The sequence below is a fragment of the Acomys minous genome, assembly GCF_964271855.1.
Source record: "Acomys minous genome assembly, chromosome: 1".
In the NCBI taxonomy this organism is placed as follows: domain Eukaryota; kingdom Metazoa; phylum Chordata; class Mammalia; order Rodentia; family Muridae; genus Acomys; species Acomys minous.
Genome location: NC_140483.1, coordinates 21,259,059 through 21,281,648, shown reverse-complemented (window position 1 = coordinate 21,281,648; position 22,590 = coordinate 21,259,059). Strand labels below are relative to the sequence as shown.

Genomic DNA, 22,590 nt, shown 5'->3' with positions numbered 1-22,590 from the left:
GGCTCCCACCCCAGCACTGAGTCAACCATACAGGTATATATATATATATATGTGGCTAGCTAACACATCCCAACACGGCGCAGGCGCTGGTGTGTTCTCCTTAGCATTTCCCTAGGGCACTCCAGAACATCGCAATCCCTCGGGGCCCTGAGAGGTAGACTAGACAAGTATACTTTTCTCAGCAAGACTGAGAAGGTGAGATGAGGTGCTCAAGCAGCTGGTGACAAGCCTGCAGCTGGTCTCCTGTCTCTAGTTTCGTTGTTTTGTTTTGTTTTGTTTTTTGGACTGGCTGCTTCTGGTTCTACTCAGATGGTCCCCTGCTCCTATGGAATTTTACCATAGCTGTCTTTCACTCACTTTTTTTTTCTTCAGGAAGAAGTTGCGAGCATGGTAACTATTGGGAGTAGAGAACAGCAGGCACAGGCAGGGACCTTCACTAGGCTTCCGGGAATAGAAAGGGTTTCAGAAGGTCACTTTGAGCAGGGTGAACCTAGCTCTTTCTGCTTCCTACTCTGCCATCAGCCCTACTCGTGCTACTGGCTCTGGAGAGCTGGAGAGAGCCACTGCTGGCTGCAGGTCTTTGTGGTGCTCAGCTCTGCCCGTCCCAGCGCATCTCCCTGTCTGTACAGCATCTGAGCTGGGTGTCTGTGCCTCTGCTAGTATTCTTATCTGGGGCATCTCTCTCGTTGCTTGGAGTAGTCGCCTGCCATAAAGGGTAGAGGGGAGAAAGAACGGCCTTCTGGCACCTCAGGGACTCCAGGGCTGAGCTGACTTCTGAGGTGCACTGGGTGCTGGGAGGCTGCGTGAGGTCTCAGCTGCAGTAGCTTCAGCAGAAGGCACGCTGAAAGTGGTTACTGTGCACTGACCTCCATGATGCCTCCTGACGTAAGAACTGCACAAGGGGACTGACTGCAGGATGCTGCTACTGCTCCCCCCCCCCCAATCTTTATGTAGAAGCTTTCCTCTGTCTACTGGATTCAGCCTGAGTCATCTTCCCCACTGCTCTCTGTACCTCACCCATCCCTTCTAGCTGTGTTCTTCTGCCTCTAGGGTGAAGGAACCCTGCCCCAGCCCCTCCTGGTGGACACCCTGCTCTGGACGCAGCTCTGCATCTATTCAGAATCTGCATGCCGCCCTCATCCCGCCCCCCTCCTTCTCAAGAATATGGGGGAGAGTTAGGAGGCAGCAGACAGCCTGCCTCCTGGGGTGAAGGCTGACCTCCTGGGACCGCTCTGTGACTCAGAGGTTGCTTTCCAGATGTGGAACAGTAGCCTTGAGGAGGAGATGGAGGCAAGAGGCCCTACCCAGGAGGCGGTGGCTCAATTCCCTGAGTACAAGTCATAGAGTACTCTTGGCTGCCCATAACCATCGAGGGTGCAAATAAGAATGAACTGCTTGCCAGCAGATGGTGCAGCTGTGCACGCCTTTAATCTCAGTACTTGAGAGGCAGAGGCAGGTGGATCTCTGAGTTCGAGGCCAGCCTGGTCTACAGAGAGAGAGAGTTCCAGGACAGCCAGGGCTATGCAGAGAAACCCTGTCTCAAAAAATAAAGAAAGAAAGAAAAAAGAAAAAAGAAAGAAAGAAAAGAATAAATTGCCTAAGCAACAGCAGGTAACACTTGTGGGGAAGAAGAATGCCCTCGGCTTGAAGTATTAGTAGGCAGAGGAAAAGGAAGAAAAGAGACAGTCGTGCCTCTGGTAAGATGATCTCCCTGGAGTCACCTAGTAGACAAAGTTTGGGTGGCCTGAGCAATTGTTCAAATGACTTTCAGAGCCCCCTTGGGTGGTGGGATTTCTAAATGTTTCAGAGGAACTCCTTGGCCACTTTCAAAGCCTGCAGAGGGAGCATCCGTCATCCAAGGTGTCCCCTGTTCTCTCTGGGGACCTCACTAACTTCTGTTTCACTTTTTACAGTTTCTGGGTTGGCTGCTGCAGGAAGTGAGGGAGGCTCACATCCCTGATGGACGGGAGAGTCAGATCAAACACACCCAGGCTGGCTGAGGACAGGGAATGAGCTCCATGGATAATATCTCAAGTGCAAATCAACTGTCACCTCAGGACCCCAGGGTCAGATCCTGGAGGAAGGAAGACGGTGGGGTGCAGGCCAGGGCTACTGCCCTGATGCTGATGTAAAGCAGTGTGCCCCACTGGCAAGCTGTGTGACCTTGGGAAAGTTGCTCCTCTTTTCTAAGCTGGGTCTCCTTCCTTTAGAACTGGATGTATGTACACAGAGGCCTCCCAGCACCAACATCCGGTGACTAAGGAGCAAGGTGATAAGCACGGACTTGGTTCAGCTTGCAGTGGCAGCGCTCTTAGACACTGTCCTGAGCAGGCCGCCTAACTCTCCAAGTCTAGTTTCCATGTCATTAACGCACGGAGGCAATGCTGTCACCAGCCTCCTGGGAAGGGGCAATCAGCAAAAGGCCAGCATGTGGGGTAGGCTGAGGTGGGGCTGTCGGTGATACTGTGGGAACAGAGACAGGGATGCAGCCCAGGGTTTGGGGGCAGGGGGGGGAGGCTAAAGGCCTTCTGAAAAATGTTTCAGAGAAGGTGACTTCCAAGCCAGAAGAACCTAGCCAGCAAGGTGGGATTGGAAAGGGCCCCATTTTGCCAAGAACTGCCCGCTGGAATATTTTCCTGAAGCAAGAGATGTTTGGTATGGCTAGTGGATAAAGGATGTGTGAGGGGTGGAAAAAAGACACTGAGTATTGATGCTTGGGAGGTGAGCAAAAGTCAGGCTGTAAGGGACATTGTCTCATCTGTCCTTCTGGGAGCTTTAGAGACAGTTCCCTCAGCTTCTCCTCAACCCTTTCCCCCCAACCTGTCTGTCTCCCTTTCTCTCAAGACTTTCCCTTCTTGGGTCAGTCACACTGTCCTGGAGGCACTGACCTGCCTGGATGACCCTTGATCTAGGATTAAACTTCAGCAGTTTTAGGTCAGGCCTTGGCACTGCTTCTCCGTCTCCCACCATGAAAAACTGGATGGAAAACTTCTATGGAGAACTGGATTTCTGGCATTGAGGCATTCCCGATGAACAACATACCGGCTGCAGCCTCAGTTTCAACATCTGCTCACCCTCACGCAGAAGGCAGAGGTGATTCTGAGGAGGGGAGGCTAAGGGTGAGCTGCAACAAGGTCCAGGACACTAGATAGAGCACAGCTTCTCAGCCCAGAGTCAAGGCTGGGGAGGGGGAGGGGCCAGTGGGAGACTGAGTCAGGGCCTGCAGGCATCCAGAGATTTCTATAGGCAGCTAAGAGGGAGGATGATTCAGGAAAAAGCCATGCACGCACTCTTCAGAGACAGCTCAAGGTAGGGAAATGTAATATGGAGTGCTAATCGTGTGTGCGTGGAGGACAGATGACAGTCTGTGGGAGCTGCCTCTCTCCTTCCACCATGCAGTCCCAGAGGCCAAACTCATAGCACCTCCAGCCACTGAGCCATCCCATTGGCCCCCGAGGGACTCTTGTAAGTCCATAAATAGCAGGCACTGAGGAAGACACAGAAACGAAGAAAAATAAAATACAGATTAACAATCAGCTCAAGGGCTGGAGAGCTGGCTCAGCGGTTAAGAGCACTGTCTGTTCTTCCATAGGTCCTGGGTTCAATTCCCAGCAGCTACATGGTGGCTCACAACCATTTATAATGAGATCCGGTGCCCTCTTCTGGCACGCAGGCACACATTCGGGCAGAATACTGTATAAGTAAATAATAAGGAAATAAACAAATCTTAGAAAAAAAAATCAGTTCAAAGTGGGAGGTTGGGTGGGGCTCAGTGGTTAAGTGGACTGTCTGTTCTTCCAGAGGACCCAGGTTCAATTTCCCAGCATCTCCACATAGCCTCTTGGAGCCTCTGAGTTTGGGCTTAGATGAGGGGGTGGTAAGAGGCTGGAGAGCAGTCATTGGGGAGCTCAGTTCTGCTCAGCATCCCTTGCTGCATGCTTCTGTGCCACCCCCCACCCCCCCCAGTCTCTTGGCAGGCAGAGCAGCTTCTGGAGGAAGCCTCCTATTGGCAATGGTGGGGGTTGGGGCAGAGCAGAGAATTGGAAACCCGTTGAATTGGGAGGCTACAGTAAATGCTACCTCACCCATCAATGTTACCCTAGAGAAAACAATAATAAGGCCTTGGTTCAGCTTGTGCAGCAGCAAGCCCTCAGGGGTATGGAGAAGCAATATCAGTAAAAATCCCGTGAGACTTGGAGAGAGCTTCTGGCTTGCTGTTAGATAAATGTCAGCAAGTCACCTCACCCTTCCAAGTCTTAGCGCCTCTAATTCGGGGGAATTTTTTTTTTCTTCATCTGCAAAGTACAATAATGATGTCTTTATCTGCATAAGGGCCTTGCAGATTCCACATTCTTCATTTATCTCTTGTAATCCTGAGCACACAATCACAGTGTATTGCCTCCTTAGATGAGGAAACTGAGCCCTGGAGAGATGCCGAGATTGACTGAGGTTCCCATAAACTTGTAACTGACAAAGACCAGAATGACAAACAGTAGCAACAGAGAACAGGAAGAGTTGGCTGTGACATGGAGGAGGCACTGGGATTAAAAAAAGAAAAAAAAAAGGTTCTATTTGTTAGCCTAACTCCATTTGAAAATGGATTTCTATATTGCTATGTTAGGAAGATTCTGAGGCTCAGCCAGAAAACAAAATAATGTATATCTGTGTGTGTGCGCGTGCGCACGAAAGTGGCTCAGACTGGCTATATAGTTGACATCTACAGCCCAGAATCAACCCTGATATGTCAAATTTAAGATCTTTTTGGTTTTTTGAGACAGGGTTTCTCTGTGTAGCCTTGGCTGTCCTGGAATCACTTTGTAGACCAGGCTGGCCTCGAACTCACAGCGATCCGCCTGCCTCTGCCTCCTGAGTGCTGGGATTAAAGGCGTGCGCCACCACGCCCAGCTCAAATTTAAGATCTTATACACCAAACAGTTTGATGAACTTCAGAAGTACTAACTTAAACATATGTCTGAGAGAAAGTCTCTGACTTCAAACGACTATGGCCAAATGTCTCGGGAGCAGAGGGAGTCGAACTCTGTCCACCTGAGCCTGGAGCAGCCTCCACAGCGGCACAGAGAGCAGCACGAGGACTAGAGCAGGGCCTTCAGGGATGAAAACATGTTAGACGGAAGCGTGGCGCGGCAGAGAGTCGGGGGCAGAGGTGGCGTTCCATGGAGAGAGCTGCAGAAGCAAAGGCGAGGAGGCAGGTGGGGGAGGGTAGGCAGCGTTCTCCACAGCAGAAACAGGAGTGTGGGGAGAAGGAGGCAGAGGGGGAGGCTTCCAGAGTGATGGGGGACGGAGGGTGGCAGCGAGGGATTCTGTGGTCCCGTGTCAAGCTTTTTTTTTTTTTTGTCATAAAGTTCAAATAATTCACTGACCGATCTCAAGCCTGAGCTGAGTGATGACTGGGCACTGCAGGGCTCCGTGGAGGCTGAGGGATGGGGGTGGGGCGATGCTGGGGTAGGAGGGACCAGGGAGAAAATAAGGCTGAACGGTGGGAGCCTCGGAGAATGGGGAGAATTGGAAACCCGTTGAATTGGGAGGCAGAATTGATAAGACCTGGTGACCAATGGGCTGAGGGGCAAGAGAGAGGCCAGATATCCAGTTTGAGCACCTAGTGAATGGATGGCAATTCTCTGAACAAGAGGAAAACAAACGCACAAGGGATTCTTCGGGAGAGGACGTGGGTCTGTACGTTTTAAGTTGGGGTGCTCCAGATAGAGGGAACCTGTAAGTACTTTGCCATACAAGGTAAAGGCGAGATGGGCGCACAGGAAGGCCTGGCGCAGTGGAGACAGGGAGGTGGGGGTGGTGATGCACAAGAAATTTTACCAACATGAAGAGGGAGGGAAGAGACCTCGCCCAAAGAGAGAGATCAAAAGGAAGCAGAGGGCAGGTGAGCTGGCTCAGTGTGGGCAAGGAAGCCCGATGATCGGAGTTTGGTACCTGGGAAACTACGTGGTGGAAAGAGAGAAGCGATCCTTACAAGTTACCCTCTGATCTCCACATGTGCGCTGTACCACCCGTGTAAAGGAATGTTTAAAGAGATCATATACATTTAAAGTTAGTGGCGGAGATAACCTAGAAGCTGCGACGTCACACGGGAACGGGGCTGCGTGTTTAGTACTGCACTATTCACGGTCTCAGACACACCCCCACCCCCACGCCATCAGGCTGTTTTTGCGGAGGAAGGATATGGAAGCCCAGGAACTCAGGAGATTTGCCTAGAGTCTTAAAACCTAGACGCTCTACGAAAGTCAGGGTGTCCAGCACACTGCAATGGAGACAAACAAACAAAGGCTGCGCTGGGAATGGACCGCCTGTCTTCAGCCTCAAAATGCTGAAGAGAGATTGCTGGGGTCGAGAACTGAGAAGACGCCCTTGGAGAGATTTTCCTGGTGGCCTTTGCTGATGCCCAACATGGCTGTGTCCATCATAAGGAATGGTTCTAAATTTGTTTAGGTGCTTCCTCCAAGGCAAACGTCTGCTCTCTAGAGGTGGTTGTCACTATTGCTTGAATTGCTAGTGTTATTGGACCATTTGATATTGACAACGTGTGATCTGTTTATTTTTAATTTGCGATTACATGCAGTTCAACCTAATGTAAAAGGAGTGGGTTGGTGTGTTGGTAGAGGTGTTGAGAGTCTGTGAGGGCAGCCTGCCAGACTAGAGAGCCCTGCCCCCTGGTGGCCAGGACTTAAATTTGCAGCATAGGAGACAGGCAGGTCACCACCAAGCTTTAAGTTGCAGTTTTGTAGTTCTCGCTTTCTCTGTAACCCTCAGTAGGTCTGCCAGACCCCTCTGCTCAGCAAAAACGGATGGAGGTGATCTTCCTGAGATGAGGTTTGTCTGATATCTAAATGAGTTTGATTGCATCAATCCATAGCATCAGGCAGAAGTTGGATTTGAGATCTAAGACAGAGGGGACCCAGGAGGGAGGGTTCCTGAACAGACGCGTCGTTTATCATCCAGTTTCCTCCCAACTCAGTCTGGACCTTCAGCTTTCCCTCGGTGTCCCTGGGAACTGCTCCATCGTCTCATCTCTTACTGATAGAAAATATAGGCTGGGGCGGGGGCGTAGTCGGTAGAGTGCTCGCCTAGCAGGCAGGAAGCCCCGGCTTCGGCTCCCAAACACTGCATTAACCAGCTGTGATGCTGCACAACTGTCGTCCTGGTATTTGGGAGACACAGGCAAGAGTCATCCTTGGCTGAATTATGGGCTCAGGGACCACTTGGAACACATAAGATCCTGCCTTGGCAGGGGTGTGGTGGTAGCAATGGAGGAAGTGGGCTTTTTCCTACCCGATGTTTCCCGCTAAATCATGCGATTGCTTGAATTTTCTGGTTCTCCCGTTAAGGTGAAGGAGGTTAGCATCTCTAAGCAAATGCTCTGGGGTGAAGATGCACGTGGAGTCAGGTCTGGAGGCTCTCCGGACCATTGGCGCTGAGGCTAGTGAGGCAGCAGTGGTACAGCTCTGTCCTCAGTTGAACTGTACATAGTGCCAAGTCCTCACAAAGGACCAGTTTAACTCAAGAGCTCAGGATGTGCAGTTCTGTAGACCCAGAAAACAGCTAAGAGCAGATACCGTGGCTGGACCACAGCTCAGGGAGGAAGTATGCTGGAGGTGACGTGGGAGGCAGAGAGGGCAGGTACACAGGAGGCAGTGTGCCATGGGGTCATCCTCCCTCTCCAGCCGGGGACAATCGGTCCTCTGAGATGCCACCCTCTGGGGTTCTCTGCAGGAATGTGGCTCCCCTTCCTGAAGGGGGTCAGATGGCATTATCTTGGGAACAAGCTGGAGGAAGGGCCAGTGGTCCTGATCAGCCCACAGTGACGGGCAGTGGTGGTGTCTAAACACAGGAGAACATCTGACATGGCCCCATCTCTTTGTCCCTCCCACTCTTGACTGGGAAGCCCAGAGAGGGGTCAGAAGGGCCAGCAAGGGGTCACAGGCTCCCAGGAAATGCTTTGAAGGCTTTTTCATCCTTCCTTCTGATCAAACTATGAGAACTTTCCAAACGTTGACACAAGGGAAGAAAAGCCTATTCTTTCCTGGGCCAGGGCCTTGGTGTCAGGCTGGGGCTAGAGGATGGGAGGGGCCGGGGGAAGGAGGCCCCAGGGTGGGGGACTCAGCTGGGAAGGCAGGCCCCTGGACACACACACACACACACACACACACACACACACACACACACACACACACACACACACTGCCCCCTTTTTCCTCACCTCGAGATTTGTGTGCCTCCGGCTCCGTTTCTGTTTGTTTATTTTCACTGGGGAAAGGACAGGAGAGAGAGAGAGATTGATGAATAAGGACATTAAGCTTTACAAGAGTCCACATCCAAGTCCATTCTTCTAACCTCGAGGGCTTACATAACCCTCAGGGCTTTTTCTTATTGCCCTTCCTCTTCTAACCCTCTCTTTTCTCTTCTCTTCCTCTCTTTTACTAAGAACACTTGGAAGCCCAGAAATACTTCTTTCAGACACGGCCACTCTCCTCCAGGAGGCCCCTAAGATCACTATTTAAGTCGGACTTGGTATTTACAAAAGAGATGATATGGGCAGTGAGAAGAGTCTAAGTGGCTGTTTGCTTTCTCCAGAAGGAGGAATAGGACCAGACCACATCAGCCGGATGGCCACGTTTTTGTTTTGTTTGCTTTTGAGATAGGTCCCTTCTGTAAGGCCCAGGCTGGCCTCAAGTTCACCATCCTCTTGCCTCAGCCTCTGGAATGCTGGGATTCCACGTGTGTGCTGCCATCCCAGCAGATGGGGAGTTTTAGAGCAGGAAGTGCCCTCTTCCATCTTCTAGCACAGCACCTTCAAACTGACCTGGCAGTGAGTTCTGAATGACAAGGGACAGGCATGTGTGCACGGATGAGCTACAGGTGCCGTGCACTGGACACCTTTTAGAGCTCTTTTGGTCTTAAGCAATGTAAATGTTTCGTTTTCTCCCACTGTGCTTTGCTTATATTGCATTGAGATATTATTTGCCTAAGATCTTTATCAAATGAGTCCCTGGAGCATAGGTGACGTGAGCCCTGGGGCTCCCGGTGTCTCTGGGTGCAAACAGGTGTGTGCGCTAGAGTTGGGGCAGAGAGGTTTGATACAACCTTGTTCTCCCACAGTGAAAGATGTGGGAGCCTAGAGGGCTGACAGCTTGTCCCAGTTCACGGAGAGTCTGTGGCAGAGTTGACACTGGCACTTCCCAGTCCACTGCATTCTCCCAGCAGGCAGAGCCGTACTCTGTTCCCAGGCAGGGCCTTACTCATCCTTTTGCTGACTAGCTCACCTCCTCTCTAGGTAGGAGATGGCTGAAGATGACCTGCCCACAGATTGTGTCACTGGGATGGTAGCAGTTACACATCTTGTTGCTGTGGCCAGAGAGCTGGCAAAAGCAACTTAGGGGTGGGGGTGGGGTGGAGGGTTATTCTGGCTCTTGCTTAAGAAGGAATGCAGGCAACCTGCCACAGCAGGAAGGCATAGCGCAGAAACATCATGGTGGAAGAGTGTGGAGGAAGAAACCGCTCACTTCAGGGCAACAAGGAAGAACAGAGGAAGGTTTGGGGGACAAGATACATCGCTCAGGTCATGCCCCCAGTGACCTACTTCTAACTAGGCCCCACCTCTTAATGGCCAGTTAATCAATCCACTGATGGATTAGTTCTCTCATGATCTGATCACTCACATGCCAAGTCTGTACCTCTGAGCATGCTATACTGGGGACCAGGGCCTTCAATATATGTGTTTTCTTGGGAGAATATTTGATATGTACATCAAAGATAATAGAACCAAGATACAGTGGACCTAGGTGTTTCCTTCAATAAACTTGGTTTTACTCAATAGATACATATACATGAGAACTCGGGAATAGGCTGTTGTTTTCAGGGACAGCTCTAAGGAATGGGAGTCATTTGAACTCAGAATGCCTGGAAGACAGAAGAAGGTGAAGGCAAGACCTATATGAGCAGAGCAGGGCTTCAACAGCAAGGCAACAAATGCTTCCATGAGCCCCAGGAGAGGAGCAGTAGGCCTGGAAGGTGGGTTAGAAGTAGATCACATAACAGCCCAGGTGCTAGACTGAGCCTGGCTTCTCTCTGGTATACAATGAGATACTGTCTTTGAACTAACTGGGGAAGGATCTTGGACAGACACAGTGTGTCGAAAAGTGGGTGAGTTTGGAGTCTGAGGATCTGACCAGGAACCCAGTTCCATGATTTACAGTCACACATCTTGCTGTGCCTCAGTTTCTTCACTCATAAACTAAGGACTATGAAATTTATTTTTCCATGCTTGGAATCAAGCACAGAGCCTTGTGCGCAGTAGGCAGGCACTCACCTTTCAGCTGTGCTCTATCCTTGGCCTCAGGACTCCGGTTTTACTCTCTCTGGGGAATGCCATGAAAACGAAATGTACATGGGCTTTGGAAAACACCCGATCAGCCCTCATTGATTCCTAGTCGGAAGTGTAATTCAGAGTAAGACAGTAGCGATGGAGGATGAGTTTGAGTACAGAAAACAGTGGAGCTGTGCGATGTCAGTAGGCGGTGCAGGGGCTCACTAAGGCCCTGAAGGACCGTAATGAGCTGGAGGAAGCACAGGACTGCATCCACGGCAGCGCAGCATGAGGAGGAAGGGGAGCCTGCCTTGGCTCTAGGACTTTGAGGGTGCGCAGCTGGGAGAGAATGCACGCACCTTTAATGATTTAGGGAACCAAGGGGGAGGGGAGGCTCGGAGAAGACTGAGAAACTGTCCGCCTCAGGAAGTGAGCAAGGTTAGTATTCGCATCTCAAAGCTCCTTTCACTTGGGCTGCTTCTGCCACAGAGAGAGCTCTATCTTTGGGGTTGAAAGGACTTTTCTCCCTCATGGTAGGTTTCAGGAAGTGGTACGGTTCATCCCCTGTCCCTCCACCCGCTGTCTCTGGTGTGGAGTTGAGGCATCCCTTTCTAACTACCTAATTAACATAATACACGTTAGTGCTAATTAATCAACTCAATTAAAAATTTGAGACAAGATCTCTTATAGCCCAGGCTGGCCTCAGATTTGCTATGTAGCTAGGGATAACCTTGAACCTCTGATTCTCCTGTGTCCACCCTCCCCGAGCATTGGGATTACAGCTGTGCCTGTTTTATGCAGTGTTGAGGATCAAACCAAGGCCTCGTGCATGCTATACAAGCCGTCTGCTAACTCAACTTCTCTCCCAGCCCCCAACTGCAGCAACTTAAAAGGCCCACTCTTTTACTGAGCTGCAAAAAATCAGCTTACCCATACGAGGGCTGCCATTGAAGTCCCTGAGCTGTCTTTCCTCCACCTTCTGAAAAGATCTGCAAGCATCTGCAGCACTAGATATGCATGAATAAACTCAGATTCCCTTCTTCCCTGTCATGGCTCCTCCTCAAGGTCTCCAGGAAGGTGCATCAAGGCGGCCGCCTCACTTAGAACTGTTTAGACATTGCCTTCAGTCATCTCTTCCTCAGTCTTAAAAATCGTGCTTGCTTCTGGCGAGACAGATGCAAGCATATTCCAAGGCCTTCAATTAAGAGTTCACAGATGGCAAACAATGGCAAATAAACATTTCAAAGTGCTATGGTGTTATAAAGTAGGATGCAGGCAAGTGCCTGCTTAGAAAACTCATGTCAGTGGGAGACCGGGGTGGGGGAGTGTGTGGGGGGTGTGGGGAGGGGGGTGGGGCAGGAGTACAGAGAAAAACAATTTCTTTGAGAACTAGGAAGGCATCCAAAAGCATCAGTAACATTTGGTCCAGGTTTTGTAAGGTAGGCAGGGGCTTGTCAGACACCCAGAGAGTTGAGCAGTGCAAAAGCAGATCTGAAGGTAGATAGAGTCAGACAGTGGGGTTTTCTGCAGAGCTGAAGTCTGCGGATGCATGGAAGTCCGTCAAGGGTAAGGCCAAGAAGTAAGTAATAGCCAGGGGTTATGGTACATGTGTTTAGTGCCAGCAGTAAGTAATAGCCAGGGGTTATGGTACATGTGTTTAGTGCCAGCACTTGGGAGGTAGAGGCACGTGAATCTCTTTAAGGTCAGCCTGGTCTACAGAGCTAGTTCCAAGACAGCCAGGGCTACACAGAGAACCCCTTTCTTGGAAAATAAAACAAAAGAAGAATGAAAGAGGAAGAAAGAGGAGAAGTAGGAAGAAAAATAAGAAAAGAAGAATAGAATAAGAAAAAGAATAAGGAGGAGGAGGAGAAGGAGATGGAGAAGGTGGCAGAGACTAACTAAACCATGGAGGACTGTGATGCTATGCCAAAGGCTTGCGGTTTATCCTAAGACAATGGGGAACCTTGGCCAATTTTAGTCACAAGAACTGTGTCTTGTCTCGTGAACAAATCAAATACTTGAGAAAGGCTTTGATAAACCCATTCATTCTGAAGCATAAGTGACTGGCATAGAATAAAAGTGCTTGTAGGTAAGGAAACCCGGCTTTAGGGTGAGCTGACAATGAAACAGAGATAGGCATGGTATTTGCAGGAGGAACGAACATCACTGTCCTCAGGACTGACCTTTGCTTTAGGCAAAGAATTAGCTCATTTCTTAGAGGACAAAGGTAGCCTGGGTTAGCCTCACTATTCAGGCTGCTCTTTAGAATGCCAACCCCAGTGCATGGCTGGCACTGTTTTGGAGAAATTGCACCCTCTAGAGGAAAAAGGATGTGTGGTTTTGGTAGGGCAGCAACAAGCCACTTGCAGAGCTTTGGCTGGCTTCCTTTCCCCAGAGGCCCCGCCAGCTTGGGGGTGGAGTGTACTCACTGTTTATCTGTTTCTGAGTCTGGCCACCCCTGAGAACAAAGTGGCCTGGCTGTAGGAGGTGGCAAACAGCTGGGAACTTCGGATCACAGCTGGAGGTGGCAGATATAAGGGCTGGCAACACAGACACAACAGTCGGAGGCGGCAAACACAACAGCCAGAAGCAACAAAAAAGCTAGCTAGTAGCCAAAAATCTCTAGAGCCCATGAGTCTATGGCCTAGACTTGGGGCTCTCAAAGCTCCAGACTTTTGTCTTTTCTGTCAATGAAATTCCTCAGTACAGGGTACCAATTTGGACCCCGAGCAAGAAAACCTGGGCTTGGCTTTCTATTCTACCACTAATTTGCTTGGAGTCATTTATTTTCTTTGAGCCTTTGTTTCTAATGATATCCATCCTATCTACCTCATAATGTGGGGTCAAAATGCATATTTTATAAAGTAATAAATAATCATAGGCTACTGTTTTGAGAATGATAAGCTAGATTTTTGAGAGCTTCCATTCTTCCTGATATGCTGAACCTCCTTTTAATACAAGCTAGGACTTGGATGAGAGATTCCCGAATGTCACCACAAAAAGTTCAGAGATAGAGGTGAGAAGGAGGAGGAGGAGGAGGAAGAGGAGGAGGAGGAGGAAGAGGAGGAGGAGGAGGAGGAAGAGAAGGAAGAGGAGGAAGAGGAGGAGGAAGAGGAGGCAGGTATCCTGATGTTTCCCAAGGTGTGGCTGGAAGCTTAATCTTTCTACCTTCATACAGAGCTTTTGTCTCGTCTTAAAGAAGGAGATGGATCTTCTATACAACTTCTCCTTGAACATGCAGGAGCCCCATGTTCTGCATCTTCCTAGGGACCTCTTGTGTCTGGACCATCTTTTTCAACATCACTCTGGAGTCTTCCTCCCTATAGTTTGAACTCACTAGCCCTGCTTGTTCTTGGAACTCAGAAAACTAATCCAAACCTTCATTCATATGACGGCCCCTCAGGCCAAGTATTTTGTACACATCTGTTCTTTCTTTCAGATCTTTTCTTCTCTTGACAATATTCGTCTGTTTCCTTTCACCATTTCCCATGTGATCTGGCTTTGAATGTTTTTCATATCTTAGTTGCTGCTTGAGATGGAATACTGAAGACGTGGAATGAACTGAGCAGAGTGGAGCCAATGACCTCCGTATTCTAGAGACTTCGTTCAACTAGTTCAAGATTGTAGTGTTTCTTGGCAGCCAAAGTACATGAATAACTCATGCTGGAATTTTTGTTTTGTTTTGCTTTTGCTAAAATGTTTAAATCTCCTTTTCCCCACCATGGTAATGTGACTAAATTACATCTTCATAATCTTAAATTTTTTTTTTTTTAGATTTGGCTCATTCATCTGGTTCTTTTTAGATTCCAATTCTGCCCAAACCTTACAAACTGTGCCATCCACATAACGGATGGCCACAGTGTTCTCTAGTTTTGAATGAAATTTGTGTTAAAATCATTGAATAGGGCAAGATCAAGGATAAATCTCTCCACTATATCAATAGAAAATGAATTTTAGCTATTGGGGGTCTACTCCCAGCACCACTGAACTTTTAAAACCACCTAATTACATTATGCTTTTGGTCATTTTTCTCTATCTTATCCCCAAAGATATGATAGATGTTTTTGTCAAAAGCTTTAGTTACACATTATCTGTATTTTGTTGATTTACCAACCTCATCATAGAAGGAAATTAGCTTATTTTGATATTCTTAGTAAGCCCATAGTGAGTTTTACCAACAACTTCTTTTTTTCTTGTTCTGTCTAGTTACATATAATCTTCATATTTTATTTGAGAATCTTCCTTAGTATCAGTATCATCTGTTTGTCTATGGCTTATAAAATATTTTTATTTTTGAAAATTACAATTATATTCTCTCATCTCTAACTGTGTAGGCCCTTTGTTTCCTAACTGTTCTCAAAAAATCTTATGTATTAGGTATTAGGATTCTGCCCCAGATGCTTACCTGTGATGTCATTGCCTACCTGCCACTGGGCGTGGCCCTACCCAGGCCTATATAAAAGGACAAGCCCACTCTTCTCTCTTACTTCTCTCTTTCCTGTTTCTCTTCCTCTGTCTCTTTCTTTCTTTCTGGGGTAACCCCCATTCCTTCTCTCCCCATGCTCACATAATAAACTTTTCCATATAGTATCTGTTGTGTGGCACATATTTCATACTTTATGTCTCATATCTCATTAAAATTTTAAATTGGGTTTCATGTCCTTAAGAGTTTGAGGGTCAAACATTCTTTCATGCAGATGCTACAATGGTACACACACACACACACACACACACACACACACACACACACACACGGATTGTGGTAGGTGGTTGTTATTATCAACACTCTTGAGTGTTGAGCAGGGCTTTATGTAAGTTACAGAACTGCAATTATTCAGAGCTACAGAGCTTCCTTTTTTGCTTCAAAGGAACCAAGGCCGTAGGGCAGTGTAGAGCGCTGGGGTCTGCCTGAGTAGCAGTCTCCCGTAGATAAGCATTTCAAATGGTTGCCAGGCTGGTAAAATGGGCCGGGGCAGGCCGGTGCCTCTGAGGGTTCTCAGAGCCCTCATCCAGTGGTGATCTTCAGTTCAGTGCCCGTGTGGAATAGGAGTTTATGGCTCCTCCGAGGAAGCAAGGAGGGGAGTGAGGGAGTGTGACAAAGAACAATGACAAAGTGTGGCGGTTGGGACATGTGGGGCGAGGGTGTAATGGGCTGCTCTGATAGCCAAAGAGCCCCCAGATCCCCGGAAATCATCTTAATCCTTCGCAGGGGTTCCAGGTGCCAGGCTCAGAGTCTAAGTGACTAAATGTTTCTCTACTGGAAAAGTACAAAGTTGCTTTTGGAGCAGGGATGCCAGACACCTTGTATTACACTAACTGTCTCCTGTTTCAATGCCTTGTCCCACTTTCTACTGTCAGGACGAATGGCAGTCGTGAATTTGAGCCTGCGCAGACATAGCTACTGACTGCTATGGAGGCCACCCTCACTTCACTCAGTCAAGGCAGTTTTGCTGCCTACAATTTGGCATCGCTGCCAGCCTGTGGGGGAGATGTCTTGGTGCTGGCAGGAAGCCGCGGCCTGTTGCTTTCTTTCTGCCTACTGCTTTTGCTCAGACCTTGTCTGTGTTCTCTCTCACATCAGCTAGACCCTGACCCAGATGTCGTCTCCCAGGCCGTGTAAACAGTTATGATGATAATGGTGTCAAATGAAGGACTCTGGGTGCGTGGAGCGACAAATGGATTCCTTCTGCTATTTTCTCATCAACAGGCATTAACTTGGGCCTAGGAGAGAGAATAGTGAAATGAAAGGTGTACATGCATCTTAACAGGACTGTCCTAGAAGGAGTTCAGTGGAATAGGCTTCCTCACCTTGATACTCATCAGAAGGGAGGGGTCTGATTTTAAAATAGGCATCTCCACAGGAGTGGGGTGTGTGTGTGTGTGTTCAGTGGTGATCAGTAGAGCTCTCATTCATCTCGTTCCAACTTTCAGGAAACTGTGCACTGCTTACTCTTTTTTCTGTCTCAGCTCTTCCCCAAATCACAAGCATTATCACACTGTATTGAGATTGTCTGATTCACATGTGCCTTCCTCACTAAGCTGAGTTCTTATCAAGAGTGATGTCATTTCCACCTTCTACTTATCAGCACCTCACACTGTGGCTGCCATTTAACAAGTGCTCTACAAATATTTGCTAGGATAAATGGCATCAAAAGGAAGGTTAAGGGCTGCCAAGATAACTCTCACTCAGCAGGTAAAGGCATTTGCCAACAAGCTCGACCACCTGAGTTCAATTCCCAAAACCAAAGCCTGCAAATTGTCCTTGGCTGTGACACTTAAGCATCACTCCCAAAATAAATATAAGAAATGTTTTTTTTAAAAAAATGTTTGCTAGTTTCTCTTCCAATTGGTTGGTGTCTAGGAGTTGTCTGGATTTTGACAATAACCTCTTTTGTGCGGTTTTGCTCCCTGCAGATGACATCAGTTGCCAAGGTCTACTATAGTCAGACGACTCAGACAGAAAGCAGGCCCCTGGTGGCCCCAGGAATAAGGCGGAGGAGGGTTCTGACCAAAGATGGCCGTAGCAACGTGAGAATGGAGCATATTGCTGACAAGCGTTTCCTCTACCTCAAGGACCTATGGACGACCTTCATTGACATGCAATGGCGTTACAAGCTTCTGCTCTTCTCTGCAACCTTTGCAGGCACCTGGTTCCTCTTCGGTGTGGTGTGGTATCTGGTAGCTGTGGCCCACGGGGACCTGTTGGAGCTGGGACCCCCTGCCAACCACACCCCTTGCGTAGTGCAGGTGCACACGCTCACCGGAGCCTTCCTCTTCTCCCTCGAGTCGCAGACCACCATCGGCTATGGCTTCCGCTACATCAGCGAGGAGTGCCCGCTGGCCATTGTGCTCCTCATCGCACAGCTGGTGCTCACCACCATTCTGGAAATCTTCATCACGGGGACCTTCCTTGCAAAGATCGCCCGGCCCAAGAAGAGGGCGGAGACGATCCGTTTCAGCCAGCACGCAGTTGTAGCCTCCCACAACGGGAAGCCTTGCCTTATGATCCGAGTTGCCAATATGCGAAAGAGCCTCCTCATCGGATGCCAGGTGACAGGCAAGCTGCTTCAGACGCACCAGACAAAGGAGGGCGAGAATATTCGGCTCAACCAGGTCAATGTGACTTTCCAAGTAGACACAGCCTCTGACAGCCCCTTTCTCATTCTTCCCCTGACCTTCTACCACGTGGTAGACGAGACGAGCCCCTTGAAGGATCTCCCCCTGCGCAGTGGGGAGGGGGACTTTGAGCTGGTGCTGATCCTAAGTGGGACAGTGGAGTCCACCAGCGCCACCTGCCAAGTTCGCACTTCCTACCTACCGGAGGAGATCCTCTGGGGCTATGAATTCACCCCTGCTATCTCACTGTCAGCCAGTGGCAAATACATAGCCGACTTCAGCCTTTTTGACCAAGTTGTGAAAGTGGCTCCCCCTGGTGGTCTCCGTGATGGCACTGCACGTTACGGAGACCCGGAAAAGCTCAAGTTGGAGGAGTCACTGAGAGAGCAGGCTGAGAAGGAAGGCAGTGCCCTTAGTGTGCGCATCAGCAACGTCTGACATCCTGCTCTCTCCTCCCCAGCCCTCTGGCCTTTTGCTCTTTCAGTGCCCTGGGAAAGGGGTCCTATCTGGGTTCGCTGGAGAGCTCCGGAAGCACCCACTCTCTACTGGTCCTTAGCCCGGTGGCCTGTGAGTAGTCCAGGCCAGCTGGAGCCCTACGTTGTCCTCTCACTGTCCCCTTGCACCTTGCACCTTACTCTACTACTACACCAGTGTACACGACTCTTAAGCCAGGATGGGGGACGGAGAGGGAAGATTAGGCTGGAGTGGCTTGAAGGGCCTCAGCCATGCTTGGAGATTCACATTAGGAGGGCCATGTGACTGGATGGACAGACTCCTCCCCCAACCGCCCACTACTAGACCAGCTGATGACTTGAGAAGGGCGCTCCCTCCATCTCTTTTTCCATCTAGTTAGTTCCCTAAAGCAGATTTTTCTTAGAGAGTCCATGCCCTCAGAAACACAGGCATCTGAAATCAGTTTTTCCTGAGCTCTCTACCAAATCCTCAAGAGAGAAGGCAGGCTTTGTCATGGTGTCTTAATGTCAGCACCTCATTTTCCCTTTCCAGTTCTCAAGTGGATCTTCTCAGGATTACCGGCTCTCTCCCAGGCTCTGTTGCCATAGAACTGGGGCTGACCTGAGAAATATGAACAGATACCATCCTTCCTGCACCCATGCTGGATTCTGAGAAATTCAAATTTGCAACTATTGTCTAACAGTCTGAACTTGTGCTCCAGGCGGTCCTGCCTTGGAAAGATTCCTTTTTCCTGTTTCCTGTGAATGGGAAGACCTTAGCCAATGCTCTTTCTCTCTCTTTTATATTATTTTTTTTTTTCCGAGACAGGGCCTCACCATGTAGCTCTGGCTATCCTTGAGCTCAAGGTGTAGACTAGGCTGGCCTCAAACCCACAGAGATCCACCTGCCTTTGCCTCCCATGTACTGGGATTAAAGGGGTTGAGTCACTATGCTTGGCCCCCAATACTCTCTTGAATAAATCCAGTGTCCAGGCCCCGTGAAAATACCTAAAAACATTCCAGATTACACTGTGCCTGGCTCCTCTGCTTCCTTCCCTACCAATCTCAGAGCCCCATTTCCTTAATCCAACCTTTTGAAGAAAGAGAGGGAAACACAGTCATTCCCCTTAACATCAATTTATTAAAACTAGTCACAGGACACAGACTCCCCAGGAAAGTTGCACCAACTTCTCAGATTTCCAGATCATTATACAGAGCTGCTGGGAGTTTGAGGTGTTTTGTTAAGGTTTGGGCTGACAGCCACTGCTTTGTTCCATCTCCTGGTGCCCTTCTGGAAAGGGCCAGCTATCCCATGAGACACTGCTGAGAGCAGAGGAGCTTACATTCTGACCTCAGCCATTCCCGACACGGCATAAAATGAAGAATGTCAGTGTTGCCTCTACTCTCTTCCGTCTGTGGGCCACTTTCAGGCAAAGTCAAGGGACAACTTCAGATCAGACCCAGTCCATTCCTGGCTCTCTGCTGAGGACTGTGGCAGGGGTCAGGGAAGGGCATTATAAGCACCAGGTCCTGTTCTAAAGCCCAGGCCGCAGGTGAGTTCTGGCTCCACTTAGGTATACAGGAAACCCCACAAGTTTAGCAGAAATGACATAACTGTTGACGTAAGGTGGATCTGACAACCGGTGACAAGCTGCACGTTTATACGGAGCACACGTGCATGTATCTCTGTGCAAAGCCTCGCAGAGAATCCCAGAAGATCCCGAGGCTGAACCTCTCTCAACTGTGCACACTCCTTTTACATTTGGTCTTCCCTTAATTCAATTAACTAGCTTGAAAATGAAGATATTTCCGTCTCTCCCTGCTGTAAAACTCACCATTATCTTTAAACTCATCAAAACAAGAGCCAGAAGAGTTCTGAGTGTCTGAGACAAAGAACAGAAGGCGAGAGCCAGCTTCTGTGCTTTCAAATATATTCAACGCTGCCCTTACCTGATGGCATTCAGTGTGCAAGGACCAAGTGTACTCCTTCTTATGCCCTGGTGTGCATCTTCTTATCCCCTGGTGTGCATCTTCTTATCCACTGGTGATTTATCCTCTGTGTGCTTTCTTCTGCATCCTGCTGCTTCCCTCCGGAAGGAATGACCCTCTCCCCAGTCCCTTGCCTGCGGCCCAGCTCTCCACAGACTCTTGGAAAACAACGTGAGAGGAGAACATTTGCACCTTAACCCCCTTTGACTTCCTCTACAGCCCCAGGCTTTGCTCTAAGTTGCACTTTAAAAGTATTCTGCCCTGCTCATTCAGAACAGCATCCTTCTCCAGCAAGCCCTGTGTTCTGCAGGGAACGCCCCCCACCTCCCAGCCTTAAGTGGTTCTTCAGGTCACAGTCCAACTCCCCCGACCCAGAATCCCTTTTCAGGATATACGAAGCTTTACCAGCAGCCAGGACTGATGAGAAAGGGGTTCCCTGTCTGTACCAGCTATAGACTTGGAAAGTCAGGATTTTAAGTGGGGTGGGAGATTTCAGGTGGGCAAAGCAAGCAATGGGGAAGGATATCCAGAGTGTGAAAATGAGAAAGATGAGACTAAGGGACCTAGTGAAATGAAACTCAGAGTCTTACTTATGGCTGACATAAAAGGTGGGTGGAAACTTGGGATATGAGATATATGTTTATCTGAGGAAAAACAGAGATAATATATAGAAAGACATGTATATAGATGTACATATACCCAAATATATGGACTGTACAGAAAGGAACTATTCAGACTTTAACAAAGGGACAAATATCTTGCCTTGGTTTTGGGAAGTAGGACAACTGGATTTTCTGTGTTAGGGTCAGAAGTGCAGTGAGAGTAGCTGATGGATTTAAGTTTGGTTGATAGAAAAAGGAGAGCTAGCCTTGCCCTTCTCATAAGTAAAGGAGCCTCCATCATGGTTTGATAGAAAAAGGAGAGCTAGCCTTGCCCTTCTCATAAGTAAAGGAGCCTCCATCATGGTTGATAGAAAAAGGAGAGCTAGCCTTGCCCTTCTCATAAGTAAAGGAGCCTCCATCATGGTTGATAGAAAAAGGAGAGCTAGCCTTGCCCTTCTCATAAGTAAAGGAGCCTCCATCATGGTTTGATAGAAAAAGGAGAGCCAGCCTTGCCCTTCTCCTAAGTAAAGGAGCCTCCATCATGGTTTGATGAACCGTGCTGCTAGGACAAGTGAGGAGCTAGGAGGAAATGGGATCAGGAAATGCCCCATCCAAGGAGATCTATGAAAATCTACCACTCACACTTTGTGCTACCTGTCCCTGGCAACAACCTGCCATTGAACAGCTTCTAAAAGAAGCAAGCAATCAAGCAAGCGAACAAGCAAAAGCATCCTTGCATTCTCCTCTGCTTTTCCATTTCTTCTACCAGGGTGGGAGCTGTTGCCCCAGGCCCCAGAATTAAAAACCGAGAAGCTCAAATATTGCTCTTTGAGAGGCACTGGATGGAAACCTTCTTGCTAGAATGCCGGGACCAATGAGCTGTTGAGTTCAAGATACTCTCAAGACAGAGGCCCAAGCCTATATACAGAGATCCTAAGGAGGGTGCTTTGTGTGTCGTCATCTCAGTCCTGGCACGAAAGCAGAAGGAATGCATTGGCTTCCGGGCTCTTCGGTAAAACGCAGAATGTGGCTTTCAGCTTCCCCAGAGGACGGCGCAGTTCTATGGGTGGTTTCTCAAATCCCTAAAGTGCAGTTCACTTGATTCCTGCTTTTCCCTATTGCTCCTCCCACTTCCTGAAGCCCACATCAGGTAGTAAGAGTCTGCGGGAGTTTCCCTGAGGTCAGCAGAGAAAGAAAAGCAGTCATACTGTTGCTTTTAGCCAGGGACATTGTGCCTTCTCCAAGGCTTGGTACCACAAAGCCTTGCTAGCTAACCTAGTGTCTTTGCAAAATAACACATTACCTATGCTGTACAGTTAGCTGGGCTTCCAGGCCCAGTACTGGCCATTGCTACTGAAGCAGATGTATCTAGGAATGATTTTTCTACACACTGCATTAAAGACTAAACCAGGTCAAATGTATTTAGAAAAAAAAAAAAGACGTGAGGTATTTTTGGTTTATTTTTGTCTGTTCAGAACAAACTACTAAATAAACTGGACCAATCTCTTGTTCTCACTGTATCTTCTATTATTTATTTATTTTTTTTTCTGGACAAGGTTTCTTTTGTAGTCCTGGCTGTCCTGGACTCGCTTTGTAGACCAGGCTGGCCTCGAATTCACTGAAATTCACCTGCCTCTGCCTCCCGAGTGCTGGGATTAAAGATGTGCGCCACCACCTGGCTTACTGTATTTTCTTTTAGAAATCAAAACCTATCTTGTTATCAAGGTTTGAATTCGGGCTGAGTTTTGGGAGAGGAGGGCTCAACTAGGTTCTGCCGGAAGACGTTCTGATCATGAGGCCAGCCTTGGCTGCTGACTTTACTCTACACTCAAACATTTCATTAATGGTTTCACCCAATTCACCTTCCCCGCCTCCCTGTTTCCCTTGTTAAGATATATTAACAAATATATTTCAAATTCAGATCTTATTTCTTGAGACAGGGTCTCTCTGTGTTACCCTTGGCTGACCTGGAGTCGCTTTGTAGACCAGGCTGGCCTCGAACTCACAACGATCCGCCTGCCTCTGCCTCCTGAATGCTGGGATTAAAGACGTGTGCCACCACTGCCCGGACAGATTTTAAATGTTTGAAAGT

General features: G+C 48.6%; 1 protein-coding gene across 1 annotated transcript in view; it reads left to right on the top strand.

Annotated features, from left to right (window-relative positions):
- The window catches only part of KCNJ10 (potassium inwardly rectifying channel subfamily J member 10), a 30,999-nt gene extending 8,990 nt beyond the window's left edge, over positions 1–22,009 (top strand). Inside the window, exon 2 of the mRNA XM_084791553.1 lies at positions 16,754–22,009. Within this exon, the coding sequence (XP_084647679.1) occupies positions 16,754–17,893 (1,140 nt within the window). The 3' untranslated portion in view covers positions 17,894–22,009. The remainder of the gene's footprint in view (positions 1–16,753) is intronic.
- The last annotated feature ends 581 nt before the right edge of the window (positions 22,010–22,590 follow it).